General features: G+C 40.6%; 1 protein-coding gene across 3 annotated transcripts in view; it reads right to left on the bottom strand.

The window, feature by feature from the left end:
• Nucleotides 1-12,763, bottom strand: part of pkn1a (protein kinase N1a) — a 63,106-nt gene that overhangs the window by 24,120 nt on the left and 26,223 nt on the right. Inside the window, exon 1 of one of the 3 annotated variants that reach the window (XM_085277283.1) lies at nucleotides 430-570. The exons of the other annotated variants lie outside the window; for them this stretch is intronic. Within the exon in view, the coding sequence (XP_085133409.1) occupies nucleotides 430-471 (42 nt within the window). The 5' untranslated portion in view covers nucleotides 472-570. Of the gene's footprint in view, nucleotides 1-429; nucleotides 571-12,763 lie in introns of those variants that run through there. 3 annotated transcript variants of the gene reach the window in all.

Here is a 12,763-nt window from a genome sequence, read left to right as displayed (position 1 = left end):
ACCATTAGAGATGCTATTTTCAGGAAATTTGTCTGCCAAATGAAACTCAGACTACACACAAGGATCAAAGTGAATTACAGATCTGTCCCATGACCCAGACTGGCCATTGTATTCATTCAGAGCTTTCTCACGAGCCAGTCCCTCTCTTCTGTGCGAGAAATCCAACGATTGTCTGAAAGTACATGAAAAACAACAGCACAACAACATATAGGTACTACAACGTGAAGGGACTCCACTCACACCACAACTTTTTCTTCTGTACTAGGAGGCTATTTACATATTGTCTGGTCTCGAGCAGAGCTACAGCTTACTATAAAATAAGTCATCAGGAACCCGGCAGCAGAGAAAGACTCCGGGTTACTCGAAATCACAGTCACTCAGCCACTATTACAGGAACTCACAAATCAAACAAACAAGCCAACACTTCACCTCAGAGCTGTCCTCATCCTCCTCGTCACCATGCCAACACATAATTCCCTCGGATTTTGACGTCCCAAATAATCTACAGAGGAGCAAAAACCTTGCGGTACGCTTCTGAGCTCCGCCAAACTGTTAATGCCACACAGAGTGCGACAAGGGCTAAGGGGAGAAAAACGATAAAAAGAGATAAAGAGAAGGAGAGTTAAGTGAGGGAGGAGGGGGAACGCCTCCAAAAGAGGATATCCGTCCCAACACCAAGCTGCTCAGGCCTTTCCTGTTTCCTCTGCGATTTTGCTGCTGTCAGTGGCGAGTGAGACACAGAAGAGGGTCGCGGCTCAGCACATAAAGAATGCATTCTCCCTGTTAAAGCTTTAGTCAATTATTATTGTATCTGTGACACAAAGCCATTAAGTTCACTGCTTAATCTGATCTGGCTAGAAGTGAATTTGTGACAGCTATGTTTTTTTTAAACACTCTTAATTTGATGGTTGATATGATCTTAAGGGCGGAAACAGGGGGAAGGATGCGTTTTCTAAGTATGGGATCAGAGCCAGAGAGTAAGGTTTGGACGCATTACTGCTGCCTGCTTGACCTCCCATTTCCTTTGGGCTCGACATCTACAAACCCCAGTGGTGATTCCCCATCGCTTATAGAAAGCCTTCTTAAAATATGATAACATCGCTATAGAAGCTACAGTGGGTGGACTCCAACATTATTAGAACTATGGCTGACTCATAATCAGCCTTATTTAGAAGAAATTGATGCATTTTCCTGTAGGTCTGACCACATGACAAGCAAAATGTCTATTACGCTGAAACTCTAATAAATAGAACCAGTTAGTAAATGATTTTATGACCGCATTAGGAAGGAGAAAGGGATTTTCCTTTGGTTATTGGCAAAAACTTCCAAAGGGCAGGAAAAACCTTGATGATCCTTTAAACTATAAGACAAAGAGTGAGTAGTCTGTGTCATGTTGTACAATATCAGTTTTGAGATACAGGATTATCTGACAAATAGCTGTGATTTGTAGCCCGGTGGTCTCAGAAGAAACAAAAACATGCCGAGTTTTGATCGTCCCCCCGTGCTGTTGTTGAGTTTTGAGGCTTGGCCACAGTGCTGTGAGTCCTGTTATTCTATGACTCGTTTCCTGCTGCATGATGATTGGCTGATAGCTTACCCACTACAACCACATTTAAGAGAATGTAATTATGAAAATTACAACCTTGAAACAGACGATTTTTGGTATACAAAACACGCCATTACTCATCAGTGGATGTGTGTCAGTATAATTCAGATCATATACACTCATCATGGGAATGAATGTCATGGTAATTTGGGGATTTTAATGATTTCTTTGAACTGCTCTTTTTTCCAGGGTGGAATGATTGTACAGCATACATCTTTAATGACATTGACAACGAAGAAAAAAATTGGGTGCACAGGTTTGAAATGTAAGTCCAAGAAACTCAGTAAAGATCTAAGAAGGAGAATTGTAGATTTACACAAGTTGAGAAAGTAACTTGGAGCCCTTTCTAAACAATTGCAGATTCCAAGATCATCAGTTCAAACAAGTGTATGTAAGTTATTCAGAGGTGTCACCACTTTGCCAAGATCCGGAAGAAACCACGATCTGCAAGGATGTTCAGGAACCACTTAGGAGCCCCCAAAGCCCAAGCCTGCCATGAACTGGAAACTGCTGCAACACCAACGTTACTGTGCACAGTGAAATCAGTTTTCCATCACCATGGACTGAGAGGGTGTTTTGTAGTCAAGGATGCAACAAGAATTGAGCTATTTGGCCAAAATGACAAGAGCTATATTTGAAATAGAGGTGACACTTTCAAACCTAATAGCACTGTCCCAACCATCAAGCATGGTTGTGGTAGCATCATGCTCAGAGGCCGCTTTGCTGCCAGCGGTTCTAGGGGCACATCACACAAAGTGAATGGGATAAGAATGGAGAAGAACTTCACCTCAAATCAACATCTAGATAGTTGAAACTTGGACATAGCTGGGTGTCCCAACACCACAATGGTCCCAAACACATCAAAACTGGTTTTGAATGGATAAAGCAGGCTAACATTAAGCGCCTGGAACGGCGTTCCCAAAGCTGTTGAAACCAACAGGCTGGAGGTCGGACGAGTTTGAATGAATTCTACTGGTTCTGCCTGGAAAAGTGGTCAAATATTCAGCCAGAATTATGCCACAAACAAATGAGATTGGTCTTGGTACTACTTGCTAAGGGTCATTTAACCAAATATAAGTGAAGGTACGCGAATGTATTTGAGCCTGAATGTATAGTTTCGACCCTGTGTGGATTAGAGAAAATGCAAGATAAATTCAAACTTGTGCACCCAATACTTATTTTTTAGTTAAGTTATTAAAGATCTATGCTGTACAATCATTCCGCACCTGAAAAAGAACAGATCAAAGAAAAGCACAAAATGATCATGACATTCATATTTAAACCTGTGATCAAAACTGCATAAGACCAAGGAGTAGGACTGCCTTTCACTTCTTAGTTGGAGCAATCCAAACTAAGTGGACATATTACTCTTTAAAACTTAAAATCTTTCCTGTTTAATAAATCATTAGCATCTAGCTTATAACAGAGTGAGTGAAAAACAGGATGCAAGTATACAGAAAGGCAAGAGTATGCTATTAGCATGCTGACATCACTTTGCCACAGCAAAAATGAATGCAGCTCATTAGGTGCCCTTCTGTAAGCAGTCACTGATAGCAATCACAACAACCAAAGTCATGAGGTCAGCAGTGACGGGCCTTTCATGATGACTAACGATGAAGTGTTTTAACTGGATTCTATGATTTCTATTTAGGGAAGCGTGTAAAAATGGTTTTTTTTTTGTCATATTGGGAGAACCTGAGTGCAGACGGGACTAATTATCTGTGATTTTGCAATTTGTCTGTGTGTCCACATAAAGTTGACTCATCTCTGTCTAAATTTAATATAATTGCTTCCTTTAATTGGAAAAGAGGGACTTTGACTGCATTTGTCAGTAAGCTTTAGTCTGTTATGATTCATTTTTTATAAAAATAAGTTAAAACTGAAGAAAAATACACTGTTAGGATATTCTGTGCTGGCATTTCATTGCTTGACATGAACTGTGGATTATTAAAATGTACAGCAATGTCATTTTCTTCTTTGTCATGCCTGAGGACCACATGAAACATTACCAAGGGCTAATAAAGACTAGCAGGCCACACTATGATAATCCCGAGTGTTTGTGAAGTGGTTGGATAAATCTATACAATCTAAAAAATAACTGCATAACACCTCAAGCACAATAAAAGTTAAAGCAGTCACATCTGTGAGTTCTATGCGATATCATTAAAAACAGCAAGTAAAAAGGGTCTCTGTGGCTCCTAAAGGCTGTAAACCAAAATAAAGACATTTATAACTTTACCACTAATCACGCAGCGCTGCTCTTAATATCACCAACGACCATCTTTGAAAGGAAATGTTGACTTTTTAAAGCAGAGACTCTTGTCTTTATGAGCAAATATGAGCCTTCTGGGTGGCGGCTGTTATTCTAAGGCTGTGACCCCTCTTAATCCAGAGTGACTGATGAAGACGAGGAGAAAGCTCATTGATGCCAAGACGTCACTTTAACACGACACAATCCTCCACGTCTACATTTGCGTCTCCACCTCGTTGTATACATATATACACGTAATCCACACCTGCAGCTGTAAAAACAAACACACAAACAAAAAACCAGACTAAACGTTTGCTTTATTTCCAGCAGACGATCTGCTGTTGCTAAAAAAAGGCTGAAGTGTTTGAGTAATCGTGCATTGCTGTGTTTGTGCTGTTCCTCACTATCAAGTGATTATCAGTGAGATGGTGAAGTGATTGTGTAACTGAGCCAGAGGGAGGCTGTTTAAGTTCTCCTACTTTGCATATACTCTCCTGTTATCCACAATTTTGGGCAGAGATGCCAATAAAATGGAGTCCTGTTACAAATAAAGCTTGATTCACTGCGCTGCTTTTGATGTGTACCTCCTTAAAAATGCGGCTACATAACAAGGCAGCAGAGACAAGTGTTGGACTGCAAGACATCTGGTGGCTGCTTTGGTTTTCTTGAACAAGTTTCTGATCCGAGCAGAGATTGTTCAGTGACGAAGAGAATTTTAAGAAATTAGAACGACCACTATCTTCTCATTTTCAGTAACACAAAACTAGGAGAGCAGTGACCTTTAGTTTCCTCTCACTGTGCGCTTAGTTTTAAGGCACACTGTTTAAATACAATTGTCATTATGTTAAAGTAGAAGCTCTAAAGCTCAAATTTCCTCTTTTTGATGTAAACTGTATCTGGTCTATAGGTTTGGTTGTAGTTTCTCCAAAGGTTACATTAGACTGTATCTTAGCTCAATGCTTTTGTGACGCGTTGAATTCTTTAATGTTGTGTAACTATGGCCATACTTTTTCTGTCTTTTCTTTCACATTAAAGGGACTCATAGCAATAACTAGTTTCTGGACTGTATATTGTCACAAAAACTGCAATAAATCCTATTGTTTTGCAATCTTAAGATCATTTGCACTATGAAATATGAAATTTAATTCAAAATTTTTATTTATGGTATTATGTTATCTTCATTTCACTTGGGTCTCTATTTCTGTGTGTGTTTAAGAAGGTGATGTTTGGATGGTAGCGTCCACAGGAGATGTTTTGGACCTGCTTCGCAGCACCAGACTCCGCAAAGGAAGTTAACGGAGAGAAGCGACTAGACTGGGGTGATGTGATGTTGTCAGTAAAAACTTTTTTGAACCGTTTTGAGGCGAACGACTGACTTTTGTCCATACCAGGGAGGAGAGAGAGTTGCAATACTAACAGAAAATAAATGTATGGATGACTTTTTACCGGTTTTACTCTGAAATTGGTTCTTATTTTTAAGAAATAAATATTCAGTCTTAAAACAATCAACCCTCAGACCAGCAGGCTTCAGGATGTGCCACTTGTTACCTTCCAGCACAACATCTGCTAAAGACATGTCAGCAGCATTCAGATGTCTGAATAATGCGATCTGACACAGATATGTAGGCAGCACAAAGAGGAAGCACCAAGTGAGTCATAATGGTCACGGTGAAACTGACGCTGTTCTCACCTGACGTAAATAAAGCCGATACAGTCCAAAAAACAACGTCACTTTCCATCTGCTGACCCCTGTGTAGCAGTGCAAAGACGGCGACAGCTAAGGGACATGAATGACTCACCTCGTGCAGCTTGTTAGTGAACTAGCCCAGGGAGGAACATACAGCTGCAGTGTCCAGGGAAGCAATGACGGGCTAATTCAATAGATAACGGCACCAAGCGAGGTTAATTCAATCAGACTGTGTGAGCAGCACAGAGGAGCCTAGGGCTGGACGGAGATGGACAAGGCAGGATCGGGGTAGAGTGCAGGGTTTTTTTGGTGTGTGCATGTACTCCACTGTGAGTACAATAGCTGGAGTTTTCCAACTGAGTGATAACGACCACTCAGTTCAGAGATAGTGTCCACACAGAGGAAAGACATGGCTCTGAGAGTCTTTCTATTCTATTCTTATGCAGACTTTAGGTGTCTGTTAATATTCTGGACAAATGGTAACCCTGCAACATGGAAATTTTGACGCTTCAAAGAAGTCTTCGCTGTGTTAAGTTGTCATGAGGAAGAGCCTTGCCCATTTTCTCCAACACGCATATTTTCTCCAGTGTGATACAATGGCTGGAGTTTTCCAAGTGAGCGATAATGACCAGTCAGTTCAGAGAGAGTGTCCACACAGAGGTCAGGGAAAGGCGGTGCCAGGCAAAAATAGGAGGACAGATATTCACTTTGAATGCACAGACACAGACACTCAAAACAAGCAAAAAAAAAAACCAAACCCCACCACGTCAGGTTCCAGTGAAACATGACCACATGTCTCCTGGGGAGCAAGGCCACACAGCTCAGCCCAGTTCAGGCTGACAACGTGATGTTATTGTAGAGGGTGGGATCGGTGTACTCTGGTGGTCATAGCGCACCCTTTTCAGAGTGGCCTGGCAAACATGATGAGAAGTGAGAATGCCATTTTTAAAAAAGAAAAAAATGACTGGACGCCTGTTCTGTCGTGATAGAGGAAGGACAGATGGGCTAATAATAGAGGAGGAAGAAGAGAGAAGAGGAAGAAGAACGATACGCTTCAGGAAGCATTTCATAAAGAAATAAAAAATATATATAAGTATGAGATAGCACCAGTGGTTCAGTCTCTACACTCAACAAGGAAACGCATAACTATTTTAATCAACAGATGATGACTATTTATAAGGGCCAAAAGAGCAGCATTTCACGAGTCATGTATGTTAACTTATTACTCTTAGCTTTGTTAAAGGGAAAACCCACGTGGCAACCTTTAGGACTGAAAAATGTGCAGTTCCATTGCAATAATGTGATAAATAATTGATTGAGTATTGTTGCGTAAACTCCTTCTATTCATGTGCTCTCATTAGCAGGTGTCTATGCCTGTGTTAATGCACCAATACTGTGTTTCAATTCATCTTTCTGAATGAACATAACTTAGCCTCTCATGCAGTTATAGTCTGAGAGCTAAGGTGCAAGTGTAAAAAATGATGATGATCAAAAGCTAAAAACAAGAAGCTACGTCCATGTAAATATTGTATACACAGTCTAAGAAGAAGAATGGCCTCAGTCTTTCTCTTAGTTTATGTGGTACTTGTTTAGCATTAGCTACATTTGGATCTCTGTGCACATGGGAGCCACAAGTGAAGTTAGAATGAATGTGTGTATGGATAAGTCTTGGAAAAAAATATTAGTAATTAGTCATTTTGCTCTTAGCAGCAAATTTATTTACTTCTGTTAGTCCTGAGCCTAGCTATGGTTTCCTAAAAACATACACGGCGTAACAGAATGTGATACACAAATCTAAGAGTAGTTACTGAGGAGCAAAGCAGATATTGCCTGATGGTTTATTAAGACCAGACTGATATTGAGTGAGCAGCTCAGTTCACCATTAATAAGGAAAAAGCGACATGAGTCTCTTCCTGTTAAAGGGAGTTCTTTATTCCCACTGTTGCAGAGTGCTATTTTTTTCACTGAGACATTGTTGCACCAGGATCCCATACAACGGGTGATTGTTATTCTTTTACACCACAAAGTTTTAACTGTTGAAGAAGCAGATGTTGAGGAGTCTGTGCAAACTTCCTAGGCAATTCAGCCAAATAAAAGGAAGCTAAAATAAATCCAAATAAATGCATCTTCAAAGCACGCAGCCACCTCTTCTTTCCTTTACTGTTCAGTCAGGAAAGTGTAGGGATTAGCCATTAAGGTAAAGATGTGGTGAACAAAACTTAAAGAACCAAAACAGAAAGAAATATAAGCCTAATCATAGTCCTTGTTTCTGCTGACACGCACTTTCATTTATGCAAACGTTTTTCACTAACAGCTGAAACCAAGAACGCAGTGGTGAGCAACAGAAGCAAAAAGGAATTCCTCATGTGATCAATAACCACGATAATGTTTGGGAACTGCACATGCTGCATGGCTAGAAAGGGGAAGGCAGAAGTCATATCTGTAAGTGTTTACTGTTTCCTCCACATCAGTCACAAAACAGATGGTGCACCTTCATGGTGTGTGGTTAGTAACCCTGCATCACTGCACTCTCTGTTTTGGAGGGTTTTATAACCCAGCAGTTAATGTGGCCGACCCTTGAAGTAAACATTTAAAAGGAGTGAAAGTGAGTAAGGAGAGGGTGTAGAGAGTGGATTGTATTTGTGCCTAAGACTAGCAGCTCTGTGATGTTTATATTTCTTTAGATTTTTAATATTATCCTATTAATCTATGCTAATTAAAGTCATGATAATGCAAATGCCATTAGCAGGATCCATGTTTTGTGAACAATGACTGAACAAAACAGCACACATATCTATCATCTGAACCAAACTGCTGGAACTGAAGCTGCAAAGTAAAATTGCTGCTACCATGACTTAACAGTCCATGTACTCCAGGACGAGGGCGATGAAGAGATCATGTTTCTGCAACACACACACATACACACAAACAACAATGGCAGAACCATGATTCAGCACGGGGTTCCTCTAATGGATTTACAGTAACTTGTATGTCATTTCCTGCAGACCTATTCCACTCGCATATGGGTCATTTCGAACTATTGTACTAAAAAGATGAAACTCAGGATCTCAGGAAACACCATTTCCTATTCTTGTCATGCTGATGGACTGCAAGGAACAGAGGCAAGGACAGGGAGTGGGACTAATAAGCAGAGAGTGGTATGATGCCCAGAAACGGAAAGCATACAAGAAGAAAGATGGAAATAAAAAAACAAAACAGTTGAAGGGAAACGGTGGTTTGCATAGCCAGTTTTGACCTTAGATCAAAAGTCATTAACATGCAAATTTTAGTAAGAAGTGCATCAACGATATTCAAATGGCTCGCTCAGGTCAAAGAAAATACAGACTGGTGAGAGTAGCAGCCAAAATGTGGAGTCACGCTAAAGAAAAGGAGAGAGAAGTGGTTAGCGATGGGCCAAGAGGGGCAGAGAGACAGACGGAGCAAACAAAGAGAGAGTGGCGAGGGGACAGGAAGAGAGGGAGGAGAGAGAGACCGCCGAGGCGGCTGAGAGACGCAGGCAGGACGGGGGGCAGAGAACGGCAATGAATCAGCAACCGCACACTGCAACTACAATGTGCAAGAACTGGGCCAGTCAAGTATTCACCACAGTAGCTCGTAGACAGCAAAGCAAAGTGGCTGCTGGCTCAGGTCTTTATATATCTGGAGCAATGGCAAGGTTGCTTTTTTTGCTCCATCTTTCTAGCGTTTATATTACAGTATTAATAAATGCCTCTGACACAAAAACCACCAATAAAGGGCTAACTGGAAATGATAACAGTGATATTTCCATTTACAACAATGGAAAAATGCCCATTATAGCATTCCAAAGAGCTAGCATGACTTTTAAATAACTTTTTTATCTTTGGACTCCAAACCCGAAAGATTCCTCCTCCTTGCATGTTTGCAAGCTGGAACCACTAAATGTTTTTTATGCTACAGAACTGATTGAAATGATTAGCATAGAGGTTTTTTGTTTCAGCTCCATTAGATACACATCTTATTTAGGAGGAGGAGCTTAAATAAAATAGGACTAAAAAAAAAAATGCTATAGGAGAACATAATGACTATAATTGGGACGGCGTGGCCTGACCCACAACTTATAAATGCTCATGTAAAAGCATAATCATGAGAATGAGGGCAAAGATGGGAAGTCCCGGTTGTTATATTCACAACTTCCAAGCCTTCCAGTACAATCCCCCCTTTTATCTTCATCATCTCCAACCTTTCTGGCCAAGTTTTCAGGCTCTAATTTGTTTTGTGCCACATCGTTTAGTGTCATCGCCGCCACCTTAAAAAGGAAATTCATACAAAAAAAATCAATGATCTTTAAGGCAAAAAACACGTATTTCAATTTAAGAATCTCACTTTGTTGTCTTGTGTTAGCTCAAATGGCAAGCCATCACTGAATCTGAAGGCCATTGTTCTCACGTCCTACTGGCCACTTCAATTTTGCACTGGTGGAGGAAACTGAACTCTGTCAGCTGCAGCCAGTTTTCCCCAAAATGACTGCACACTCGTTCACTTTACAGCTAACTTGTAAAGTCTTATAACAAAAAACAAAAAAACTTGACTACATCAGCGCTAGAACCATGTTGAAAGCCATTAGCCACAAATGGAGAAAACCTGGAACAGTGGTGAACCGTCCCAGACCACGGAAATGACTCCATCGACAAGTGATGCAGGACGTCACCAGGAACAACATCTAAAGAACTCCAGGCCTCACTTGTCTCAGTTAAGGTCAGAGTTCATGATTCACCAATAAGAATAATAAGAAAATTAAAAAAAAAAAAGGCATCCATGGAAGATCCAATGAGAAAACCACTGCTGACTAAAAAGGACACAAGGGATCATTGCAAATTTTGCCAAAAAATAGGGGAAAAAACCCATCTTAATAATTCCCAAGTGTTTTAGTCCTGTTACATGTGGTATAAAACTAACACAGCATTTCATAAAAAAAAAACCACGAGAACAGTCAAACACAGTGATGGTAATGTGATCCTCTGGGGCTTCTTTGCTGCTTCAGGACGACTTATTGTAATTGATGGAACAATCAATTTCAGTCTCTACCAGAAAAGGTTTGACCATCAGTTCATGACCCTGAAGCTCAAGCTCACTCGGGCTATGAAGCAGAACAATTATCCAAAACATACCAGCAGCTCCAAAAACAAAAAGAGAGAAGCTGAGAAGGTTTTGGAGTGGGTTAGTCCAGTCCAGATGATTTGGCATGACCTTAAACGGACTGTTCAAGCTTGAAAACCTTCCAATGAGGCTAAATTTGAACAATTCTGCAAAGAAGAATGGGCCAAAATTCCTGCATAGCATTTTGAAAGAAGCATTGCCAGTTACCACAAACACCTGATTGCAGATCTTGTGACCAAAGATGGCACAACCAGTTATTACGTTTAGGGAGGGCAATTACTTTTTCATTTAGGGCCAGGTAGGTTTGGATAGCTTTTTCAGCTTAATAAATGAAAACAACATTATCTTTGACATGTGTAAGACTGAAATCCAGAAAGGGGCAACATTTTTTCCAGAGCATTGTTTGTGGAGAATCTTCAGCTGGGATACTTCGCTCAAGCAACTGAGAAAAGTGGCAGCCATTGTATTTAAACCATGATCTGATTCCTACGGTAATTAGTAAACCCATCTAAAATAATACACTCATGGCCTCTTTCCATTAGAGACGGATTATTCTGTATCTCTCTTTAAGAAAACTCTTAATGACTGAAAATAAAGCCTCAACAGCGAGATAACCATTCAGAGCAGACTTACTATGAACTAGAACATTATGAGATTATTACGCATCCTCCTGTAGACTCTGCATCAACCATGTTTCAATCAAAAATGCTTTTTAATGTGTTGGACAAATACTACTCTACCTACAATCCTAAATTAAAAGAGTAACGTCTCCAATTGGCCCCAGAGAGATTTTAAATCTTATCTCTTGTGTCTATGGGCACATTATGTGTTTCTAGACATATTAGAACAACTGTGTCCAGAAACACATAAAACAGAACATTTATCAAGACACACAAGTCAAAATGAGGCTGACCTTTTCTAAAATGTGCTCTGTCCAAACCTGAAATTTGTCGGCTTACACTCAAAACAACAGGTGCTAATGTTTTCATATACACTCAATGCTGGACATGCAAAGTCAAGTCTTACTGCCTTACCCATATCCAGGTATCCATTTTCCTTCCATCCACCTCTTTATCTGCAATGTTTACTTGGTTTTACTTTCTTTAGCTGCTTACTCAAAACCTCTGCTGGAACAAACAGACTCAGAGCAGACAGAGCTGACCAGTTTCAGAGCAAAAGGAAACCTTCTTCAGGTATTTGCAGTAGTGAAACGTGCAGGTCAAACGGTGGCTCCCAGTTTCAAATCTTTCCTTATGTCTTTTCCTCATTTCCCTGACACGTCAGTAAGCTGCTTTGTTATGCAAACTTTTGGGTGGAGTCCTGGATTCTCACCTGGATTACTACTGATATCCTACAGCAGACACAAACAAAGCCACTACACAGATACATTACCTGTTACGTGTCCAACAGCAGGTGCAAAACGTCCAAGAAAAAAAAAAGGATTCGTAACCCCCCCCCCCTTTAGACCCCCATTCTTTTTGCTTTCATTTATAACTTTCACACATGCAAAAACTGAACATCTTATACAAAGTAAACACAAAATTATTTTGTTTTAAGTTGAACGTTCAAGAGAGCCCCACAACGGCAGTGAGTAATCAGATTAAATAAACACCTTGCACAATATGCACAGCACACTGTTACTAGTTATTAATGACCTTATATTGGTTATTATTGAACTTATACAGGTTATTAATGAAGTGTGAGATATATACTGCAAGGGAAATTTTAAATGGTAAAGGGCCTGTATTTGTATAGCGCTTTACTTAGTCCGTAAGGACCCCAAAGCGCTTTACACTACATTCGGTCATCCACCCATTCACACACACATTCACACACTGGTGATGGCAAGCTACACTGTAGCCACAGCTGCCCTGGGGCACTGACAGAGGTGAAGCTGCCGGACACTGGCGCCACCGGGGACTCTGACGACCACCAGTAGGCAAGGACACAACGATCGAGACTGTCGGAGCCGGGGCTCGAACCGGTAACCTTCCGATTACAAGACGAACTGCCAACTCTTGAGCCACGATCACCCCATTAAAAGTGAAACTAACTTAACATCGATCCATCAGAGACTCAA

This window comes from Mchenga conophoros, linkage group LG6 (assembly GCF_057382185.1).
Source record: "Mchenga conophoros isolate Kocher_MC1m ecotype Shallow Benthic linkage group LG6, M_conophoros_male_GT1.1, whole genome shotgun sequence".
Taxonomy (NCBI): domain Eukaryota; kingdom Metazoa; phylum Chordata; class Actinopteri; order Cichliformes; family Cichlidae; genus Mchenga; species Mchenga conophoros.
Note: the sequence above shows the minus strand (reverse complement) of the source record. Positions and strands in the feature narration are given on the sequence as shown.